A 21992-nucleotide genomic window follows, 5' to 3' on the forward strand; every position below is an offset into this window, starting at 1 on the left:
AATGTCATTGTTTTAGAAGAAAATGCATGTATACATGCTTTGAAATAGGATTCAATTTAGGCCGCTAGGCCGCTAGGCCGCTAATTTCACGCCGCTATGCCGCTAGGTCGCTGAAGTGCTTGATCGACTTTTTTGAAAAAAAGTTGAAAAACGCTTCAGAGTGATAATTTGTGAATATATAGCAATTTAAGGCCGCTATGTTACTATATGAATAAAAAAACCTTGATTTATCATTGTTTAAAAAAACGCATTAACACTTGCTTGGAAATAGAAAAAAATAATTAGGCCGCTAGGCCGCCAACTTCACGCCGCTAGGCCGCCAGACCGCTAACTTCACGCTGCTAGGCCGCTAACTTCACGCCGCTAGGCCGCTAACTTCACGCCGCTAGGCCGCTAACTTCACGTACATGTCAAAACAAGAATATCAATATACAGGTTTTCCTACCGAACCTCCCACCCCTACATACACCACGAAATATGTGTGGCTGATCGTCCTGCTGGTCCTCGCAGCCGCCCTGCTGGTGGCCGCCGCCATAATCTACTACCTACATGTGTGCATTCAAGGGCGAGAGAAGAAGAAAGCGCGGGAAAAGAAGATTTTTATTTCGGGTAGGTTATAAATTGGCCGTTAAATTTAAGTCTAATAGAAAAACTAGACTTGACGTGCTCTTGCAACGCACACCGCAGGCTAGAAAATATTACAACAGTCGAACCCCGTTGTTCGACCTCGCTTGGCTCGAATTCCTCATTGATTTGAAGTAGATATAAGGACCGATTTATTAATACTGAAGGTAGACTATTCCGCTTGGCTCGATTTTTTTTTGCTGTCCCAGGGAGTTCGAGCCATTGGAGTTCGACTGTATAGTATACAATAGGTCAGAATAAACGACCATTTTAAAAAAGAAGTATCTGACCATACGCTATCTACAATGCATTTGGATTGATATGAATGGTCGTAAAACTGATCGTATGCCCGTAAAAACGAAACAGCTTCGTGCATGTACAATGATGGACCTTTTCCTTAATAAAGTATATGAGAATAAAAACAATGGATGTAATTGTTCACGTGGTTTAAAGTTATCAATATTGTTCATGTGGAGGTCCGACGTATGGTCAATTCATGAAAAGAAACGTCCAATAAACGCATTGTTTATATTGCTCTCGTCAAGAATTTTAGTTAAAGATACAGTCTTACTCCTAAATAAGATTTACTACAATCAATGATATTATTTTAATATTCCAAAAACGATTAATAAATGTCAAAAACAATGGTTCTTATGAAGGATATCGAGTTTAATTTGAAAGAAATGAGCATAAACACAGTATTTCTACCTTATGAGACTATGGTAGACCACAGTAAATCTTTATGCATTCACCAATCATTTAATAATTTTGCGCTTTCTGCTTTTAAATTCACTCTTACAATCTTGTTATCAGTAATTAATATTTACCATAAATGCATTATTTAGTAAGTAGTTAAAGGTTTATCAGTCAAAATGTATGTGTTTTTTGTTATACACGTGTATGTATTGATTTTGAATAAGAGTGTCACTTTAATATTGCAATCGTCAAGAAACTGAGTTTTATTGCAATCGACAATAATCCTACTTCCTATTGCAATGGTCAGAAATCTAAATTTATATTGCATTTATCAAGAATCTTACATTATATTGCAATCGTAAAGAATATTTTACCGATATTTAACAACCATATACAGAGGAGCACCCACTGAGCGAGATGTCCATCTCCCTAGACGCACCTGCCGCTATGGACAAAAGATTGGAGGCCTTCCTGGAGATGGAGGGAGAAACTACTTACAGATCTCCACGGCGTAGAAAAAAGAAAGGTATGTTACACATATGGTAAATTAAACAATGTACAAGAGCTTCGAAGCCGCCTTTCAAGAGATGGAGGACAATCATCACTGCGTCGACAGAGGAAAATGTTGGTAGAACATTAAGGTAATTAAACCATGTACAAGAGAGTCGAGTGTGTTTGATTATAAGAAGTTCTTGTTACACCGGTTGATTTTCCCAACATCGTAAGCCAATCAGGGGCGTTAGATTTCTTTTTAAATGTTTAGTTTTTACTTGTGAAGGATCGTTACTTATTGCTAAAGACGACTCTATGATTAATTAATAAAATTGCTGAAAATGCGCATGCGCATACAAACAAGCCCACTGTTTGTAAAGGCACAATTTCAGTGTCAACGCTGATTTAAATGACGTCACAATATCTGACAGTGATTGAAATTTCATTTTGACAGGCGCACGGCTTAATTTGATGCAATTTGGGAGGGGGTAACACTAAGTTGATTAACTGCGCTCCCCTCCTTGAAGTTACTTATGCACCAGTCAATTGTAACCACGCCCCCCCCCCCCCCCAGGTCCGGGGAATAGCGGGGAGTTTGACTTTCGGTCCAGCCAACCCCGGGTAAAATCCCCGTCCTGCGGGGACGAACTGATGTTAAAATCCCCGCCAAATGCCCCCGCACCCAAGGGACCCAAGGTAAGGCCCATTTACCCGCTATATTTTGCGCGAAGACAAAACCACAGCATTCACCCGGCACTGCGCGGCCACCTGAAAGGTAAAAACACGGCCCATTTCCCCGGCTATCCCCGGTATACCCCCGGACCTGGGAGGGAGGGGGGTCGTCGTTACAATTTACTGGTGCATTATTCACGAATAAATTGCTTAATAAACTCTAACCGATACACGCTTGTTGTCAATGTGGATGGAAGAGTTGCCATTGATGTACAAACATACGCTAGTAACGCAGTTGAAATTTAAAATGTTCAATGGTGATCCGATGTCAATTGTTTATTCAAATAAACTAAAAATAATGTACGGAAGAGCATGTCGAATAAATGGATTCCTTTTGCAGACGTGATGAATCCGTTAGGAGAGAGTTCAATGAACTTGGATTTTAAAGGCAAAACCTGGGGGTCGCAAACACCGAGGGGAATGGACCCATTCTCTGGTAAGTGGATATAAGCGTATAAAACTCAGCTTTTGAACTTGTGGAATCCCTCTTATATATTGGTCAAAGCTGGTTGCTGTTTTTTTCAACATCATAACATTTTGAAAAAAAATCGTAAAAAGAAATTTTGAAGTGCAAGTGCATAATCAATTTACGTGGATTTTTTTTCATTTTATACTTCAATGGAGGGAAATGATCTGGCCCTATTTTTAAGAATTTAATTGGAAAACCAAAGATATGATCGTAATAAGCATTTCTAGAAATGTATTAAGTTATATAGTTTTGTCGCTAATTTGTAAAATATGGCATATTCCGCTGAACCTATTATTTGTATTACCCACCACGTTCATCAGCATCTTAGGACCAGAGGTTACGTCATACACTGTAATGTATGTGTGTTTTTCCGGACTTACTAAAACTATTATAGACTGGTTTTTATTTAAAAACGTTCTGTATTTATTTAGAAATGGACAATGGACCAACCCTTCCAATCAGTCCATTAGGAAGCAAGATGCCCAAAAGCGCCCGAAGTGCCCGAAGCCAGAAGGAGCGGTCATTTTATTACGGAGAAATCACACCGTACGGGGGTAGAAAAACTCCTATACACCCGAGCAGACACAATGGCATGATGAATGGTGATGTGAAACGACCGCTAGCAATCACTGGCGGGAATTTTATGTCCCCGGAAAATACTATGGAAGTCAGAACATTAAAAAGTGAGAAGAGCTTCCACAGCGTGAGAAGTGTGAAAGCGCCGAGCATGCGCGCACCAAGTGAGAAAGCCATGAGCGTGAGAGCGCCAAGTGTGAGAGCGCCAAGTGTTAAAGCGCCAAGCATAAGGGATCTGCCGGCTTATAAGGCTCCTCGTGTAAAATCTACAAAACAGGGACAGAATGGCACTGCAAGGTCGGTGAAAGGCCCGTCTGTTAGGAGTAGCAAGGTCGGCGCTGTCCCACGTATGCAGAGGTCGGCTACCAGTACTAAAATAGGCGGCTTTACTTCACGACGATCAGCGGCACCTGTTTCCCCAAGAAAAAAGATTGTTAGAAGTAAAACCATGTCTGTTACACAGGACTTCGATGGTAATTTATTGAACGGTGTGTGTATACCACGATATAAATAACATCATAATATATATTATAGGCTACGTCGGAAGGCAATATTTTGCATTATATAAAGACTTAAATTCAAGATAACTTTTCTTTTTCTTCACCATTTTAAATGAGATATAGGGCAGTCTATGCTGCTACAGGGCCCGCATTCACTTCATTGCAAAAAAAAAAGATCAGTTTACTCAAACACTTCGACAACCTGTTTCCAAACTAAGACTGGGTTCTGTAAGCGGCGTAGACTGCGCTATGTTTCATTTAAAATGGTGAAGAAATTGTAGTTATCTTTCTTCAAAGTCTTCATTCAGAGCAAAATATTGTCGTCCGGCGAAGCATTTATGACGTGGTATACACACATTGTTGAAGTGTTCTAATAAGTTTTCTTTCTGATGATATCATAATCCAATTCCATTTGTATTAACTGTCTAGTAAGTTTAAATGTGAGCTTTATATGATGTGTAAAAAATGTTTGTGAATGTAGCGACAGTCGGAAGTCAGGCAGTTGATAATTTATTACAGCAGCTAGATCGTTAGAAAAATGTGAAATAGTAAAAATAGATGCCTCCTCTTTGAAGTTTCAATAACATAAAAAATATAATTTGTTTAAAAAAAGTTGCATTTAACTATTTGTATGACAGCACCTGAGCAACCCACAGGCATGGCAAACTTTTTAGAGGGAGAAACAAATTGGGGCTCTACGTCCGATGCGGGTCGCTCTGTCCGGTCCAACAGGTCAACTCGTACCGCTAAATCCAGAGCCACGACTATGGGAACACCTAGGAAATCTATACGTGAGTCTTGTTTGTAGAAGGTCGCATTTGGTAACCATTTGATTAGATTTTACAGACGTAAATAAAAAAGAAACAAATAGTTTTTCAAACAATACTGTGTCGCTCAATCCTGGCGCATTTGTTCCACATGCTATGAAAAACTTATAAAAATCGTGGAAGGATGTTCAGGTTAACAAAAACTTTATTTGAAATGTGTCAACAAGTAAGTGTTTAGAAACGTTCATAGCGGGAACTTTAGATAAAACGACCATGTATGCATATTTTTACAATATGTATCGAATTAAATCCTGTTTCGAACAGCTGACGTATACTGTATGAAAGTTTTGCAAGCAGAAAAATGTTCCGCTGTGCTGGATTAGAAACAGTTTGATGTTTTAAAACTGCAATGTTCTCAAAATGGCCACGTTTATTTTTAAAAAATAAGTTATCTGTATATACATGTATAGGCTTTTTGTAAAATATACATGCTATTTAAAAAACTTGTTTATGTTTTTATTTCGCAGAATCAAAGATGACCGGCATTCCAAATTATTTCAAGGCGATATCTGTTTCATAGCATTGAAGATAATTTGTAGATATTTGTAGATAATTTGTAGATAAATTGAATAAACCAAGTTAACTGTCTATTGTATGATCTACAGTTTAACGAATATCATGTGTAGTATAAATGAGCTCAATATATCTGTACGTAACAACAACTAATTATTGTCATTGGTTGACAGTTAAAAAGACGTCAAAGTATATGACGTCAGAGGAATTCCTCACTGAAGAAGAGCAATATGGGATTCTATACGAAGAAAACTCCGCCCACAAGTCTGTCTCAGCCAATCACACGCTTCAGCAGGAATATGAGGCTATGATTCGTAGAAATGACCCACACGCTAATGTTATGAAGCTGGGTCATGCAACTAGGAAACCTTGGCATTGAAAATGCATCGAGATAAAAGATCATTTTATAAGATATAGAGGATAATTGTTTGTTTCAGTGTAAGATTGTAATATATTTCACCGAGTGAGCACCAAAATTCATATTTCAAGAATGGAGTAGCCGCGAGTGAAATATTAAGTTTTGGTGTTTACGAAGTGAAATATATTGCTATCTAAAACAAAAACAAACTTTTCTTTTTATTATATGCCTAAACTAAGAAATTAAAAGTCATTTTGTTACATTTTTTACAAAACACGTAATGTCAATTCGGAAATCTTTCGTTGAATTTGTGAGCCAGCCCCGTGCGCGCGGACGTTTGATTTTGAACCGAGAGCGGGCTTAAATTTCAAAAAAGTGAAAAATACCAAATTTATATTTTTACTGATTCAAACAGTGAAATATCAATTATAATTCACTCATAAAATTCAATTAACTACCCGAAAGCATATTATAGATATTTCTAAACATATGCATGTATAATGACTACTTTCACTGTGGAATTGTGAATGTGAGGTATTCAGGTTTAAGGATAATGGCGCATACAAGTGTCTTTCTCCGAAAACTAGTGTAACGATGCCATTTTGTTTTGTTTATTCGCTGCCACTGCTTCCACGAACAAAGGCTGAGACAGACAACCGTGGATGGAGCGTTTTTGAATAAATCTTGATTACCGGTATTGTACGAATGGAATTCAAACAAATTTGATTGTTTTTCAAGATATAATGTTTTAATCAAAAGAGCATGCGTGACTTTATCATATAAATAAAAGTACATTCCATATTTATTACATATATGTTAAATAAGAGCCTATTGTTTGTGTGCAGTGGCTGTGAATATTAATATATATATTTTTGATCTAAACATTGTATTCAGTGGAAATAAATCATAAATAATGTGTACTTGTCTCTGTGTTTTACCTTTTACTTCTAAACTAATTATGTATTTCCAATCCAACGTTGGTGTTGACATCATATGCGACAAACATGTCAAACACTGTGCAAGTGCGGAGTGGTTGTAAGCAGAAAGAATCAAAGAAGAGAAGTGTGCATACCGAGTTATTCAAACCAAAGTCAATGGCCATTTTGCCATGGGTCAACCGACTAAGCAATGCAATGAAGGCATAAGCGCCAAGCCCCAGTGGCGGCACTAGAGGTGGGACAAGGCCATGCCCACCCAGTTGGCCGGAATATAAACTCGTAAAATACCTAATTATAACAATGAATTCATACCTTTACAATTAATACGCTGATGCAGTATATATTTCCACTTAATAGATGAATAAAATACGTGTCTTGTGAGCATGCTGCAGATGCCAAGACACATATATAGGTGTCATGAGCTTGTTGTACTTGCCAGGACGCAAAATAGGTCTGATGAACATGTTGTACTTGCCAGGACGCAAAAAAAACGTCTGATGAACATGTTGAACTTGACAGGACGCAAAATACGTCTGATGAACATGTTGTACTTGACAGGACGCAAAATACGTCTGATGGACATGTTGTACTTGCCAGGACGCAAAATACGTCTGATGAACATGTTGTACTTGCCAGGACGCCAAAATCGTCTGATGAACATGTTGTACTTGCCAGGACGAAAAATACGTCTAATGAACATGTTGTACTTGCCAGGACGCAAATACGTCGCATGAGCTTGTTGTTCTTGATATGACACATATTATATACGTCGCATGAGCTTGTTGTACTTGCCAACATACGTCTCATGAGCTTGTACTTGGCAGGACACATAAGTACGTCTTATGAGCATGTTGTACTTGCCAGGACGCAAAATACGTCTGAGCTTGTTGTTCTTGTCATGATACATACATACTTCGAATGAGCTTGTTTTACTTGCCAAAATACGTCTCATAACCTTGTTGCACTTGCTAGTCACATACACACGTCTTATGAACTTGCTGTTCGCACCAAGACACATACATACGTCGCATGAGCTTGTTGTAAGTGCCAAGACACATACATACGTCTCGTGAGCTTGGTGTTCGTGCCAAGACACATACATACGTCTCGTGAGCTTGGTGTTCGTGTCAAGACACATACATACGTCTCATGAGCTCGGTCTTCGTGCCAAGACACATACATACGTCTCAAGAATTTGCTGTTCGCACCAAGACACATACATACGTCTCATGAGCTTGGTGTTCGTGTCAAGACACATACATACGTCTCATGATCTTGGTGTTCGTGCCAAGACACATACATACGTCTCATGAGCTTGTTGTACTTGCCAGGACGCAAAATACGTCTGATGAACATGTTGTACTTGCCAGGACGCAAAATACGTCTGATGGACATGTTGTACTTGCCAGGACGCAAAATACTTCTGATGAACATGTTGTACTTGCCAGGGCGCCAAAATCGTCTGATGAACATGTTGTACTTGCCAGGACGCAAAATATGTCTAATGAACATGTTGTACTTGCCAGGACGCAAAATATGTCTAATGAACATGTTGTACTTGCCAGGACGCAAATACGTCGCATGAGCTTGTTGTACTTGCCAGGACGCAAAATATGTCTAATGAACATGTTGTACTTGCCAGGACGCAAATACGTCGCATGAGCTTGTTGTTCTTGTCATGACACATATTATATACGTCGCATGAGCTTGTTGTACTTGCCAACATACGTCTCATGAGCTTGCACTTGGCAGGACACATAAGTACGTCTCATGAGCTTGTTGTTCTTGCCGAGACACAAACATACGTCTCATGAGCTTGGTGTTCATGGTGTTCGTGTCATGACACATACATACGTCTCATGAGCTTGTTGTTCTTGCCAAGACACATACATACGTCTTATGAACATATTGTTTGTGCCAGGACACATACATACGTCTCATGAGCTTGGTGTTCGTGGTGTTCGTGTCATGACACATACATACGTCGCGTGAGCTTGTTGTTAGAGCCAAGACACATACATACGTCTCATGAGCTTGTTGTTCGTACCAGGACACATACATACTTTTCATGAGCTTGTTATTCGTGCCAAGACACATACATACGTATCATGAGCTTGAGTTCATGGTGTTCGTGTCATGACACATACATACGTCGCATGAGCTTGTTGTTAGTGCCAAGACACATACATACGTCGCATGAGCTTGTTGTTCGTGCTAAGACACATACATACGTCTCATGAGCTTGTTGTTAGTGCCCAGACACATACATACGTCGCATGAGCTTGTTGTTTGTGCCAAGACACATACATATGTCTCATGAGCTTGTTGTTCGTGCCAGGACACAAACATACGTCGCACGAGCTTGTTGTTCGTGCCAGGACACAAACATACGTCGCATGAGCTTGCTGTTCGTGCCAGGACACATGCATACGTCTCATGAGCTTGTTGTTCGTGCCAAGACACAAACATACGTCGCATGAGCTTGCTGTTCGTGCCAGGACACAAACATATGTCTCAAGAGCTTGTTGTTGTGCCAGGACACGTACATACGTCTCATGAGCTTGGTGTTCTTGTCATGACACATACATACGTCTCATGAGCTTGTTGTTCTTGTCAACATACGTCTCATGGGTTTGGTGTTCTTGCAAAGACACATACATACGTCATATGAGCTTGTTGTTCTTGCCATGACACATACATACTCATCATGAGCTTGTTGTTCGTGTCAGGACACACACATACGTATCATGAGCTTGTTGTTCGTGTCAGGACACAAACATACGTATCATGAGCTTGTTGTTCGTGTCAGGACACATACATACGTCTCATGAGTTTGTTGTTCGTGCCAGGATACATACATACGTATCATGAGCTTGTTGTTCGTGTCAGGACACAAACATACGTCTCATGAGCTTGGTGTTCGTGCCAGGACACATGCATACGTCTCATGAGCTTGTTGTTCGTGCCAGGACACATACAAACGTCTCATGAGCTTGTTGTTCGTGTCAGGACACATACATACGTCTCATGAGTTTGTTTTTCGTGCCAGGATACATACATACGTATCATGAGCTTGTTGTTCGTGTCAGGACACAAACATACGTCTCATGAGCTTGGTGTTCGTGTCAGGACACATACATACGTCTCATGAGCTTGTTGTTTGTGTCAGGATACATACATACGTCTCATGAGCTTGTTGTTCGTGCCAGGACACAAACATACGTCTCATGAGCTTGTTGTTCGTGCCAGGACACAAACATACGTCTCATGAGCTTGTTGTTCGTGCCAGGACACATACATACGTCTCATGAGCTTGGTGTTCGTGCCAGGACACATACATACGTCTCATGAGCTTGTTGTTCGTGCCAGGACACATACATACGTCTCAAGACCTTGTTGTCCGTGCCAGGACACATACATACGTCTCATGAGCTTGGTGTTCGTGCCAGGACACATACATACGTCTCATGAGCTTGTTGTTCGTGCCAGGACACTTATATACGTCTCATGAGCTTGGTGTTCTTGTCAACATACGTCTCATAGGCTTGGTGTTCTTGCAAAGACACATACATACGTCATATGAGCTTCTTGTGGACAGAACAAAAAAAGCGTTTTATGCTTTATAGATCTCACTCAGGTTCAGGAGGTTTACTTTGAATGAAAACTGTTGATGACGTACTACGTTTTAGAGATCCTACTGTGTTCTACTACAGAGTGCGTTTGTTAAGGCTGTAAGAAGTTGCCCGGTACACCATCCACAGTGTAGTTATTTATGTTCTGGTTTATTGGTAATACTGAGTATGACCTAGTGAGTCTTAAAAACATAATAACAGCTTTGCTGGTGATAGGGGGAGTTAGCAGTGATAAAATTACCATTGCTGTCAATGAACTGCCTCAATCATACTCAGATTGTTTTAGTTCATACCATATGGATATCTTGGCTTCCAACCGATCGCTTTTTCAAAATGTGCGAACACAGCGTACACAGATGAGAGAGGAAAAAATATATTAATATAACAGGTCACACAGACTGTACCAATGCTGTAACACCAACAATTAATTAACAAAATGTTTCGTTAGTATTTTCTTTGTTCAGTATTTACTTTGTTATTGCTGGCTTGGGTACTTCTTGTTTTTAATGTATTTGTCTGATGATCTGTACACTGCCATATGAATTATTATGCTCTATGGCTTGCCATCCTCTGAATATAGGGTTTAAATTTCAAATCCCTATAATTACAAATCGGGTACACTTAATGTTGCTTGATCATGAAGGTAACATAAAAACGCTAAAAACTGACTCAATAAAGTTGTATTGTTTTTCGATCAGTTGATTAAACATATCACATGGATGTGGCAATTACAATGTCCAGTATCACAGATTTAAAAGGTGCTTAACAATAATATGTACAGTTATGGCAGCCTTCTGGAATTGCATAATATTAAACAAAAATAGGCATGAAATATATATTACTCAAATTTGACATTAAATTTTGTGAATTAATATTACTACTCTTGTGCATCAGTGAATGATAATAATTTTACTTTATATAAAAGTTTCTAATGTACTTTTTCTATTGTTTCTGTACAACTTATGATGAAACATACCCAAACATCATTACCATAAGAAATATTTACCTATACAACGCCTTTATGAAACCTCTATGCTAGAGCTTATTCTAAAAACGGTATTAAACTAGTTAATTTTAGCAATTGTTTGACTACACTGTCTGTTTTATAATGCAGCTTTCTATACTTAAAGGACTAGAGTAAAATTAACAACATGCTGAAGTAGCACTTAACAAATCCATTTGCTTAAATCAAAATCAACCTATTTGATAAATACTTTCTGTATGTTTATAGAAATTAAATGAAATATCAAATACACTAATGATTGTAGAATTATTTTTTTCACGATTAAAATGGTATGTAGGAAGAATACTGAACCATATTTGATAATAAAAGCTGGTATCAGCAAAACCGTAATAATCAACCTATCTGATGTTCCCCTGGATATATATTTATAATGTAGAACATTTAACATATTCTGCTATGAATGCTTATTGCAGATCAGAAACAGTGAAACACACACAAAACACCACACATGAATGAAGTATATACACAACGAATACAAACAGTTTTGCCATATTAAATATCCCTGGACTTTGTTCGAACCTTCATCTTAGTTTGTAGCAACAAATCTACTTGTTATTTTTTTTTCTATTTTTAGCAACATGAAAATGTGAGAATGTGTAAGGACTACATAATTCAATACTTCTTAGCAATACTATATGGCATAATGCTCATATATTAAAAAAATGGAGTAAAATTATTAAAGCAAATATACTTAAGCATGCAAAAATCATTAAAAACAATCAACGTTACAATTCAAATACTTATAAATACTTTTATGTTATACTGATTCGTACAATTTTGTTTTTTGGTCAAAAGAGTAAAATGTGTAAATAATACTGACACATATACCAGAACATTACCATTCTCTTTTAGTTCAAGCTTCAAAAGCTAGTATATGTAATTGTAATTCGACATGCAGTTCTGACTCAAAGATCAAAGAAACAAAGTTTGATACAAATTTAAAAGTTTCGTTTCATCTTAACATGTAACTACTATCACAGAACTCATTCAAACAAAACATTATCTTGAAAAGGTTTTAACTTAATTGATACATAAGTTATCTGAGATGATCACAGTTTGGATTTAATAATAAATAAATCAGCAGTCTTTTGAGAATGTTTAGTTCTTTGCAGATTCATATGTTCCATGACCGAGGTTTCCTTTCCGGGAAATCATGTCAGACTCGAAGTTATCGTAAGCAAATGTCCGGGCCCGGCCGGATCGGAAGGTCTGGAGGGAGGGCTGGGCCTGCAAAAGAGAAGCAAAATTGTTACTTTAAATAGAATTTGTAGTAAATGATTAAAAACGCATTCCAATAGTGGATCCAGAGGGGGCACGTGCCAGGTGTGCCTCCACCCCCTAAAATCATCCATATTTACTTTTTATTTTGATATTGGAGACTAAAAAGAAGCCCTAAATGCATCATTTCAGATAAGAAATTGTAAAGATTTTCTTCAGGTGGTACCCCCCCCAATTCCCCTGCCAATACTTTAAACCCAATCAATTATGTTTCTAAAAGGAGGGGCGCAAATCAAAAGCTTATGCCCCTCAGTTACATAATGAAAATCCTGAATCTGTCTCTGCATTCTATTAGATAGTTGTTAACATGTAAAAATAAAAATATGATATTTATAAAATCATATTCTAAAAGGGTACATATCACTTGATAACACACTCATGTTGAAAACCATCAAATTAATGGATTTTTGAGAGAGTTTACTTCTCATTTTAAAAATGCATTAACTTAAAAAGCAGTCATGTCTAATATGCATTGAATAATCGAAAAAAAAGATGATGTGAATGAAAACAGACTACTCTGACAAATTCAACATAAAATTTATATCATTTGAGATCCTTTATATGCCATTGTGAAGTACATTTTCAATTGCAAGATCAATTGATTAATTCCTTTCAATTTCAATGCCATTTAGAATAGATTTCATTTAGCATTGACAGGACATAATGCAGTTGCTAAATGAGTTTCAGCAGAGAAATTATTGCCTTTTATGATATAATATTTGAATCGATTTAAAAGAGACGAGAAATGGTTTTAAAAGAATTGACAAAAGAAAATCTGAAATATTAATGGGAGCATTTTTTTATTGCTTTTTCATTTTCTTTCATATTCAATTGAATACCATATGATATTAAGTGACAAAATAATATTAAACCATGCAATTTATTTCCATGAAGCTAAAATGTTTCACATTGCAAACCATGAAATGCCTGCATGGAATTTACCAAAAAATAAGATCCCCATATACTTTAAAAAGGGTTCTTTCATCATTTTATTTCTTTTTTTTCTCTCTATTTCAGTGTTTTGTGTGCATATCATACTTCATGATGCACTTATTTCTTTAAAATCTTAGTCAACGCAAGCTGTGTCAGATAAATGTTTTTCGTAATTTGAAGGTATCTGAGAAACATCTGTTGCTCCATGAGACAGGGTATGTCCCGAAAGATAACAAATTTCCAAGCCCAAAACTGACTAACCATGAAATGTTCTAAATCCATTGTAAACTCAATATAATTTGGTAGACTGGGTTTGAACTACACAAGTCGGCAATATTACCATGCTCTGCACAAGCTATTGGACTGCTTTATATTCATACACCTTAAAGACATACTCACATTGTTCTTGAACTTGGGCATCTGCCAGAGTGGGTCTGGATCAACGGGGTTCTGGTACGTTCTCAACAAGGTGGCCCGGGTCTCGTATACCTGCCCCGGGGAGCGCTTCTGCTGCAAGATGGGGGATAGACAGTTAGATCATGGTCTTGGACATTACGTGATTAAAAATGATTTTGAAGCATTTTAAATATTAGCAACTTAGTAGTCTTTCAGTAATAAAAAAATATTATCTAAAAAAAGTAATGTCATTAAGGTTTTATTTAGTGATAACTATAATAAAACATTTGTTGAAGTTATATCAAGTATTGAAAAATACAAGAATATTTTTCGATTTGAAGAGGATGATTTCAAAACATTGGATAACTCTTTGCAAAGAAATAAATACCAAGAATACAGTAAATTCTAGGCATGCAAATACTGACATAAAACAAAATAGAAAATGATAAAAAAGGCATATAAAGTGGATATACCAAACAGGAAATAATTAAAAGGCTTTCTTCAATATTCTGATTACCTTAAGATATTGGGCAGCTGACTGAACAATCAAATTCAAATTTCAATTATTATAATTTCAGTCAATTGAACTAAAAACCTTACACAAAAGCATTAAATATCACTGGAAATATTTCATTCCTTCATTTTCAACTAAAAGAACATGATAAATTAGGTTCTGTTTGTACAAATCTGCAAAATGATTATCAAGCTCTTTACCTTGGCAATTGCGCCTTTGAAAAGTGTATCAATTACATAATATCATAATAAAACTGCTTTACATGCAGTTCTAAGTCAACTAGGTATATTTTTATAAATGCCATAATAATAGTAAGCATCTTGGGGTCGATATAATATAGTTCATGCAAATACCTTTCTTCTCATTCTTAAATCAAGCAATTTCTTTCTTTGCTGAAATATTTGTCATCATGAATATTAATACCCCAGTACAAACAAAGCTAGTCATTTCTTTTAACCATTGGTAATTATATATAATTTTGATATATGGTGACACTGTTTAACTTTGGTTATTATTTGAAACTGGTGGCATTCACTTTGTTAACTGTTTAACTTATGAGTAAAATAAAGTACTCAAAAAGACAATTGACAAAGCTACTGCAGTTTTTAATATATATTTTTTTTAAATATTTTAATTGAAACCGGATGTGAAATCAGCCTATTTTTCAATCATCCGAGGCCAACAACTCTTGTTTCCAAAATATTTGTTTGTATATTTTTACATAATCCTTTCTACTCCTAAAACTGTTTTAAGTCACTAGATACCAAAATAATATGGGGTCACCAGGAATCCAAAATTTACATCATCTTTTAATTGTTATGTCAATGGTTAATTATCAAGCTGAAATTCACATTAAACTGCTTCTCCTGTAAGCACAAGGACCATTTTACGTTAGTTTACAAATGCCACAAAATATGCTAAATAAACCAAACATGGCTTAAACTCAAGGGTGCTTGTGGGGTAACTCTATTCAAGCCTTGTTTGAACAACTTCTGCAGTACATAATGGCACTTGAAATGGAGATATAAGATCGTAAACCTATCTCAGGACAAGATGGTTTATGTCTGCAGTGTAATTATTCACAAAATTCTAGTGCAAACATACACCTTTAGTCAACTATATTTTCATATTTGTCCAATAGAAGTCTGAAGTACCTTAAGTTTCTGAAATCTATTGCAGCAAGCCTTCGTTAGAAAAAGGCATATCTGAAGAGCTCTATAGTTTTTATAAAGAATGAAAAACGTTTTAATACTACTGTACCATTGCAAAAACTGCAAAAAGAATTAAAATGACAGGTCAACAAACACAAATGAACACAAACCTATTAAATCAGAGCAAAATCATAATGTACAAAATAAAGCCCAACACTGAAACGGTAAAATGCTAGTTGACTGTCTATTTAGAATTTACTACAAAAAATGGCAGTTTCAACAAAAAAATAATATGTATACTACACATTTCTTCAATTCCAAACCTAGGTTACAATTCATTACGAAACAGAGATTTTCTATTGATGACATTCAACCAACCTTTCTCATCTTGTTTGCCACCAAAAATACAAAGAGGGAAAAATGTTTAAGGACTTAATATTTGAACGCCATTAACTGTTTTAAGCAGAAACTGTTATTCAGAAATGAATTTTTCAGTTGTGATCAAAGTTGCTCCCCATAAGTTCAAATGAAATTAATTGCCTTAAATGCCCAGTTACCTTAAAAAGAAGTCACATATTATTTTTAAGGGACAATACTGTGAGTTTTACAATACAATGTCAGTAACAGAGACAGGGTGAAATAAATATTTTGTGTTTTTGGCAAAAGTTAGAATCTGGAACCAGGGCTGTGATAAAGCAAAGTCATTATATGATTTATCAACGCAAAACAACACGCTTAGTAAAACTAGACTGAGCTCCTATTACCACATTCCCAAAAACATGGCTATGTCTGCCTTCTGATTGAACTAAATTTTAAGCTATGAAGAGGTCTTTAAAACTGAGGTTGGAAAAAGGCTAGACAAAAAATGCTCTTTTCTGACTGACAAAACTTCACATACAACAAAAGATTTGCTCCAGTATTAAATATTGTAAAACATGCATTTATTTTCTTAATTCTTACAAAAAAAGTATAAAATTTGCGAAATGCTTAAAGAAGTTTTATATTATAGTTACAATGGTAAAATCAAATTCTTTAAATTGTCTTGCTATGGTGGGAGAAAAGGAGTTGCATCTATTCTGTGGTAATCCTTTTAGTATTTCAAGTCTAGTTTTACATCAAGCATTTGAATTTGTAGATCCATGTTTGAAAGCAGGAGGAATTTTCTTTGCCTACAAATGATCTGAAACATGGGTGATGATGTTTACATCTACCAAATTTTATTGTAAAAAAGTATACTAGGATGCAAAATACGCCAGAAAAATAAAGTGAGAAAAACAGGTCAAAACTCTTTGATACTTTGGTCATTTTTTAAACATTTTTTCCTTCCAAATCCATTTATACAACCTATCATACGCAGCCAATAATTTTAATCTTATTCTTTAAAAATTAACTGTGTATTGTTTACAGTAAGATCTGGCTTTAAGTTTAAAATAGAGATTCCTCATACTTTCAATTAAGAAAACATACCACATCATACGCTACTGCTATATTTTCATACACAAAGTTACCATTCATCATATACATAAAACCTGTATATCACTCTATATAGCTATTCTGCTATATGTAGTTATTCTGTGGCATGTATTTCATATTTTACATAAGCATTCTTTGATGTACTTGTACATATGTGTATGAAAATGATCATAACTTTCACACCGAAACACTAGCTACATGTAATTCTACTAAAACTTAAATCACTATATTATTCCTCCTACTTCCAACCACCGTTTACAACTCGCACAATCCCACCCTGCCACAACAATAAACCACCTTACACCACAAAGAGGATCAAGACCAGCAAGGGGCCACATCCATACAGCAACTTAAGGTCTCCTACCCACAAATATGTGAATTTTGGACGCCTGGTGAACCCATATTTTTGTATCATTTGAAGATTGTTTGACCTTCATAGATTTATAAAGGAGGATATTTGGCCATCTCTTTTGCATTTTAGTAATCAACTAGTGAAAAACATTTTAAATTTTTTGATACAAAAATTGTATGGGTGTCCCTAGGCATCACAACTTAACATAAAGTTTAATGTGTCAGAGACTTGACTTATTTATGGGTCAGATTGCTTAATTCGTACTATAATTCATCATGTTTTTATCTATGGAAATATTGGTGTTACATGGATAGCCAAAATATTTGAAATTGTACTAAAAAAATAAAGAGTCACAAAATATGCTTTTTTCTATCATAATTTTACTTTTAATTCCAATTCCACATTAGATGAAAATTGAAATGAAGTTGCTAAATGAATAAGACCCAAGGCCAAAAAGAAATGTCTAAACTAGATTCTCATAAACGAGTTGATGTCAACTTGTGCCTAACGTACCATAAACCCTTTTGATGTTTAACTTATATGAAACCACTATTACAAGTCATATCATACTTTATTTGTGTGTCATTTTGCATAATTCAGGTTAACAAATTGCACATAAGTTTACGAATAAAGGCATTAAAAAGATACGAGAATCTAATCGACTTTTCCACATTGCCTATCAACATAATATATTATTTTTACAAGTGAGACCAAACAGTGCTTTGGATTGTTTTACTAATTTAAGTGTTTATTTCTTTATTAATGAAATGATTATTGCTCAATCTTAATATTCAAATCTGTTATATAGAGGATTTGAAATATTTGTTCATTAGCATTTTAGCCCGTCAGCAATTATGCTGGTCTATCATTTAAAACATTTCTGCCACTAAAATAAGGTAATTTAATGGGCCAGGAATAAAACTGTAAAATTATTTTTGCTATACAAAACTAACTACATTTTCTATCGTTAACACAAAGTTCAAATTAAACTCAAAATCAGGCATCAACTAAAGCACTGTATTGGTTAGACTATATGAACTGTGTAAAGATCAAGTGACAGGTTTCTGTAACAATTTCCGAGAGCACTCACTGCCGAGTTGATTACACCTGCTGAGTGTGTGTAGCGACCCATCTAGTAAAACGTAAACATTTGCATGCAGTAAAACTAACAATCCGTTTACAGTTTGCACACATAATATAATAGCTTTTACTTGGTAGCAATTGTCAAAAAAGAATATAAGATAAAGTATGTCATGAGGTTCAAAAGCTGTGCTGTTTAATCTATCAAAACTATCGCTGAAATGCAATTGTAATTTAACATCTATAAAATATAATATATATATAGAACATCTATAAAATTTAGCTGTTTTGAGGAAGACCTTAATCAATTGTGTCTCGAGACTTTTGAGATCATGCAAAGAACAACCATCTCAAAACTGACGCCATATACATGCAATACATGCAAAGTAGAATACCAATCTTGCAATTCTAATTTTAAATAGTCATATATACCAGGGACATGTAACTCTTGTTTTTTATGACTAAATTTGTCATCTCTTGCTTCCTCTTTTTATAGTTGAAACAAGTTTCTCACTTATTGAAGCAATCTGTCAATATCATAAATATTTCAGCTTTGACTTGACAAGAGACAGTAATGGAGTAAACGTTTTGTCAAATTGCAAGAATTTGTTTTACAGTAACAGATGTGATAATCAAACACCCCCAAAATGTGCACCATGAGATTCCCGTGCATAACTCTTCAAGGGGAGGTAAATCTGCTGCCCTACCTTGCTCTCTTCCTGTCTCTTGGCAAGCTCTAACTTGCGGCGCTCCTGTAACCATTTATCCTGGTATTTGTGTTCCAGAAGGTCGAAAATTGGAGTGGAAGGCCTGAAAATATAAATGATGTATGCTTCTTTACTGATCAATTAAAAGTATGCGAACAATTCTTAACATTGTAAATTTTAAAAGATACAAAAATAACTGATTAAGACTTAATCTTGAATTATGTTTTTAAAAAGTCAATAACAAAATTATTTTCAATAGCTTAGGTTATTGCCTTTCAGATTATCTTAGGGTCTATGCTATTTACAGAAACAAGAGCCAACGGCCCCACTCCAGAATGCTGCCAGTGTTAATGTTATATAAATGACATTAAATGTCTATAATCAAAAGCATGAAAACTCAGTTAATGTACACCTCCTTATTTATTAATAGTCTGTTTGAACTCTTTCAATTACCTGGTAGAGATTCCATACACCATGCTTGGCGGCATTCTGCGAGTTCTGTTTCTCTGGCCTTCTTCACTTGTAGTTTTTCCCCGTACATCGTGTGTGGCTCGGAACTCATACTGAGCATTTGCTGTGACTAGACCTGCCAGGTAAAACCATGTGCTATTACATGAAAATATATAATTAATAAATATTAAATGAAAATGAAACGCAAATTAATCATAAGCAAAGACTTTCTTAATTATACATATTACAATGCTTTAAAAAAGACTAAAAAATGAAAAAATGTTACCATTCAATTAAAACTATACCACGTTCTAACATGTGCTGAAATGTGATTTGCAATAACATATACACAGTGAAATTTTACATAAATGTCTCTTACCAGCTGAGACAGCAGCTCTGTTGAGGGCCATGAAATCTCTCTGTGATGCCTTTTCTTTTCTCTTGAATGGCAAGGTGCTGGATGAAATGGTTGGCCACCCATGTAAAGCTGAAATATGGTATACATGTGTTACAATTGTCACATTCTTTCATTTATATGATTTAAAAATATATCATATTACGCTGGTAATATTTTGACCAGTGTGGAAGTTATACATGTACGTACAGTATGTGTAGGTTTAACTGTTACCATCTGACTATATTGCTATTTAATCTAAATACATAAAAAAATATTTGTTAGAAAATATTGTGTTGCTTTCCTTGAAGTTAAATCTACTTTACTAGCAAGTTCTATACATGGAATTGGTCAACAGATCAGTATATTCAAAGAAGAATTGCAAATTGACAATGAACAAAACAAACACCCACCTTCTGAGGATCCACCATCCCTCATACCATTTGGTCGGCCATATGTGGTTCCTGCAGGAATGATTACCCCTCGCCTTTTTGGTTTGCCTAATTCTGTCTGCAATAACCAGAAAAAGTAATTCAGGGATCAAACATTAAAAATTGTCTATGTAAAGATTAAAGCTCTCAAGACAATTGTAAAACTATTTAAATGAAAACACATCAAATATAATAACGGTGTTGCCTTTGGGATTATTTTATTTAAGTTAAAATATTAAGTTTAAAAAAAATCATTTCAACAGAAACAGAAACCGTTAAAGCTTTAAAATATTGTGTGATAATGTTTGTCTATTGCCTGGGACCAATAACAATCCTACTCCCTGGTGTTGTTAAGAACCAGTTTTATATGGTACCCATACTTGGTAGAGCTCAGGGATCTGTCAACCGGTCATATTTTGAGCCTAATATTATATATTGCATGTCCTAACGTTAACCTGTAAGGAATAATGTGACTGTGTTGGACTTGAACCTATGAACCCAAGAACACTAGCATTGCAGTCTACCAACTAAGCTAACAGGCTCCCTAGTTTGTACCCACACACACTACACTCTTCCCTCATTAACCAATAAGGCAGATCCAGCGACTTTGGCCTTTTACTCCAGACACTGCTGTATTGATTTAAGTAAACCTGCAGGGCAAGTTTGGAATCCATGACTGGACGCTGAGCTTACCCAGTGGCTTGTTCTTACACACACATATCACACAACTTTTTCTCTACACTGATAGGTTCAAACTTCAGATGTTAATAGGATTTGTACAATTCGTTATAAAATAATTATTCACATGTTTTATTTATATTTTCAACGAACATTGTGAAGACTGTCTTCAAGCCATGCATTGTACGATATAAGTGTATTGTTAGATAAGTTTAACACGAAATAATGTGACATTTTACATACCCTTAGTAAAAGTTCATTTTGAAGCATAGTATCCCTGTTTATTCCAAGTTCTCCTGCTGCCGTATATTTATAGGGACTTTCAAACAAAGATAATGTATCGGCCGCCATTATTAAACTTTTTTGTAGAACTTATTTTATTCTATTGTTTATCCTAACGATTAATCAACATAATCTTTGGGAAATAAGGACAAATCACCTTGGAGACGAGTAATCAATCTGTCACGTGACATTTGACGGGTCTCAATTTTTGTCTGTAGAGTGCTAATATGATACGAAACAATATATTTTATTGAAACCAGTCAAAATATTTCAAGGGAAGTAACTGAGTTATACATACGCAAACTCTCCGCATGGATTACTCGCCGTTGTGATTTCAAAATATAAGGTTATAGTAGTTCATATCAGTACTCACCTGTTCACTGTTTCTTTTCCTATCTATGAATTTGTGTTCAAGCAAAGCAAAAATTGGTGTCCATGACCTGAAATAGTTTATCAAAAGTTAAAACTTGAAATGCATCATATTAATTGGTT

General features: G+C 35.7%; 2 protein-coding genes across 6 annotated transcripts; one reads left to right on the forward strand and one right to left on the reverse strand.

Moving 5' to 3' along the window:
* Positions 1-406: 406 nt before the first annotated feature.
* On the forward strand, positions 407-6703 carry LOC128222825 (uncharacterized). 2 transcript variants are annotated; one of them, XM_052931956.1, is made up of 6 exons: positions 407-609; positions 1718-1846; positions 2885-2980; positions 3445-4062; positions 4728-4880; positions 5603-6703. In XM_052931956.1, the coding sequence occupies exons 1-6, from the start codon at positions 408-410 to the stop codon at positions 5806-5808; spliced, it is 1404 nt and encodes a 467-aa protein (XP_052787916.1). In that variant the 5' UTR covers position 407; the 3' UTR covers positions 5809-6703. The 2 variants fall into 2 exon arrangements, with proteins under 2 accessions (XP_052787916.1, XP_052787917.1); XM_052931957.1 differs by having other exon boundaries at positions 5384-5740.
* A 4318-nt stretch (positions 6704-11021) lies between these two features.
* Positions 11022-21670, reverse strand: LOC128224551 (cilia- and flagella-associated protein 77-like). Of its 4 annotated transcripts, none has more exons than XM_052934430.1 (8): positions 21462-21670; positions 20523-20619; positions 20095-20202; positions 19719-19851; positions 19266-19368; positions 18569-18610; positions 13992-14099; positions 11022-12608 (listed from the first exon to the last, which is right to left on the reverse strand). In XM_052934430.1, exons 1-8 carry the CDS (start codon positions 21567-21569, stop codon positions 12480-12482), a joined length of 828 nt encoding a protein of 275 aa, XP_052790390.1. In that variant the 5' UTR covers positions 21570-21670; the 3' UTR covers positions 11022-12479. The 4 variants fall into 4 exon arrangements, with proteins under 4 accessions (XP_052790390.1, XP_052790389.1, XP_052790392.1 ...); XM_052934429.1 differs by having other exon boundaries at positions 13992-14102; XM_052934432.1 differs by lacking the exon at positions 18569-18610.
* Positions 21671-21992: the final 322 nt, after the last annotated feature.

Source organism: Mya arenaria, chromosome 17, assembly GCF_026914265.1.
Source record: "Mya arenaria isolate MELC-2E11 chromosome 17, ASM2691426v1".
Lineage (NCBI taxonomy): Eukaryota > Metazoa > Mollusca > Bivalvia > Myida > Myidae > Mya > Mya arenaria.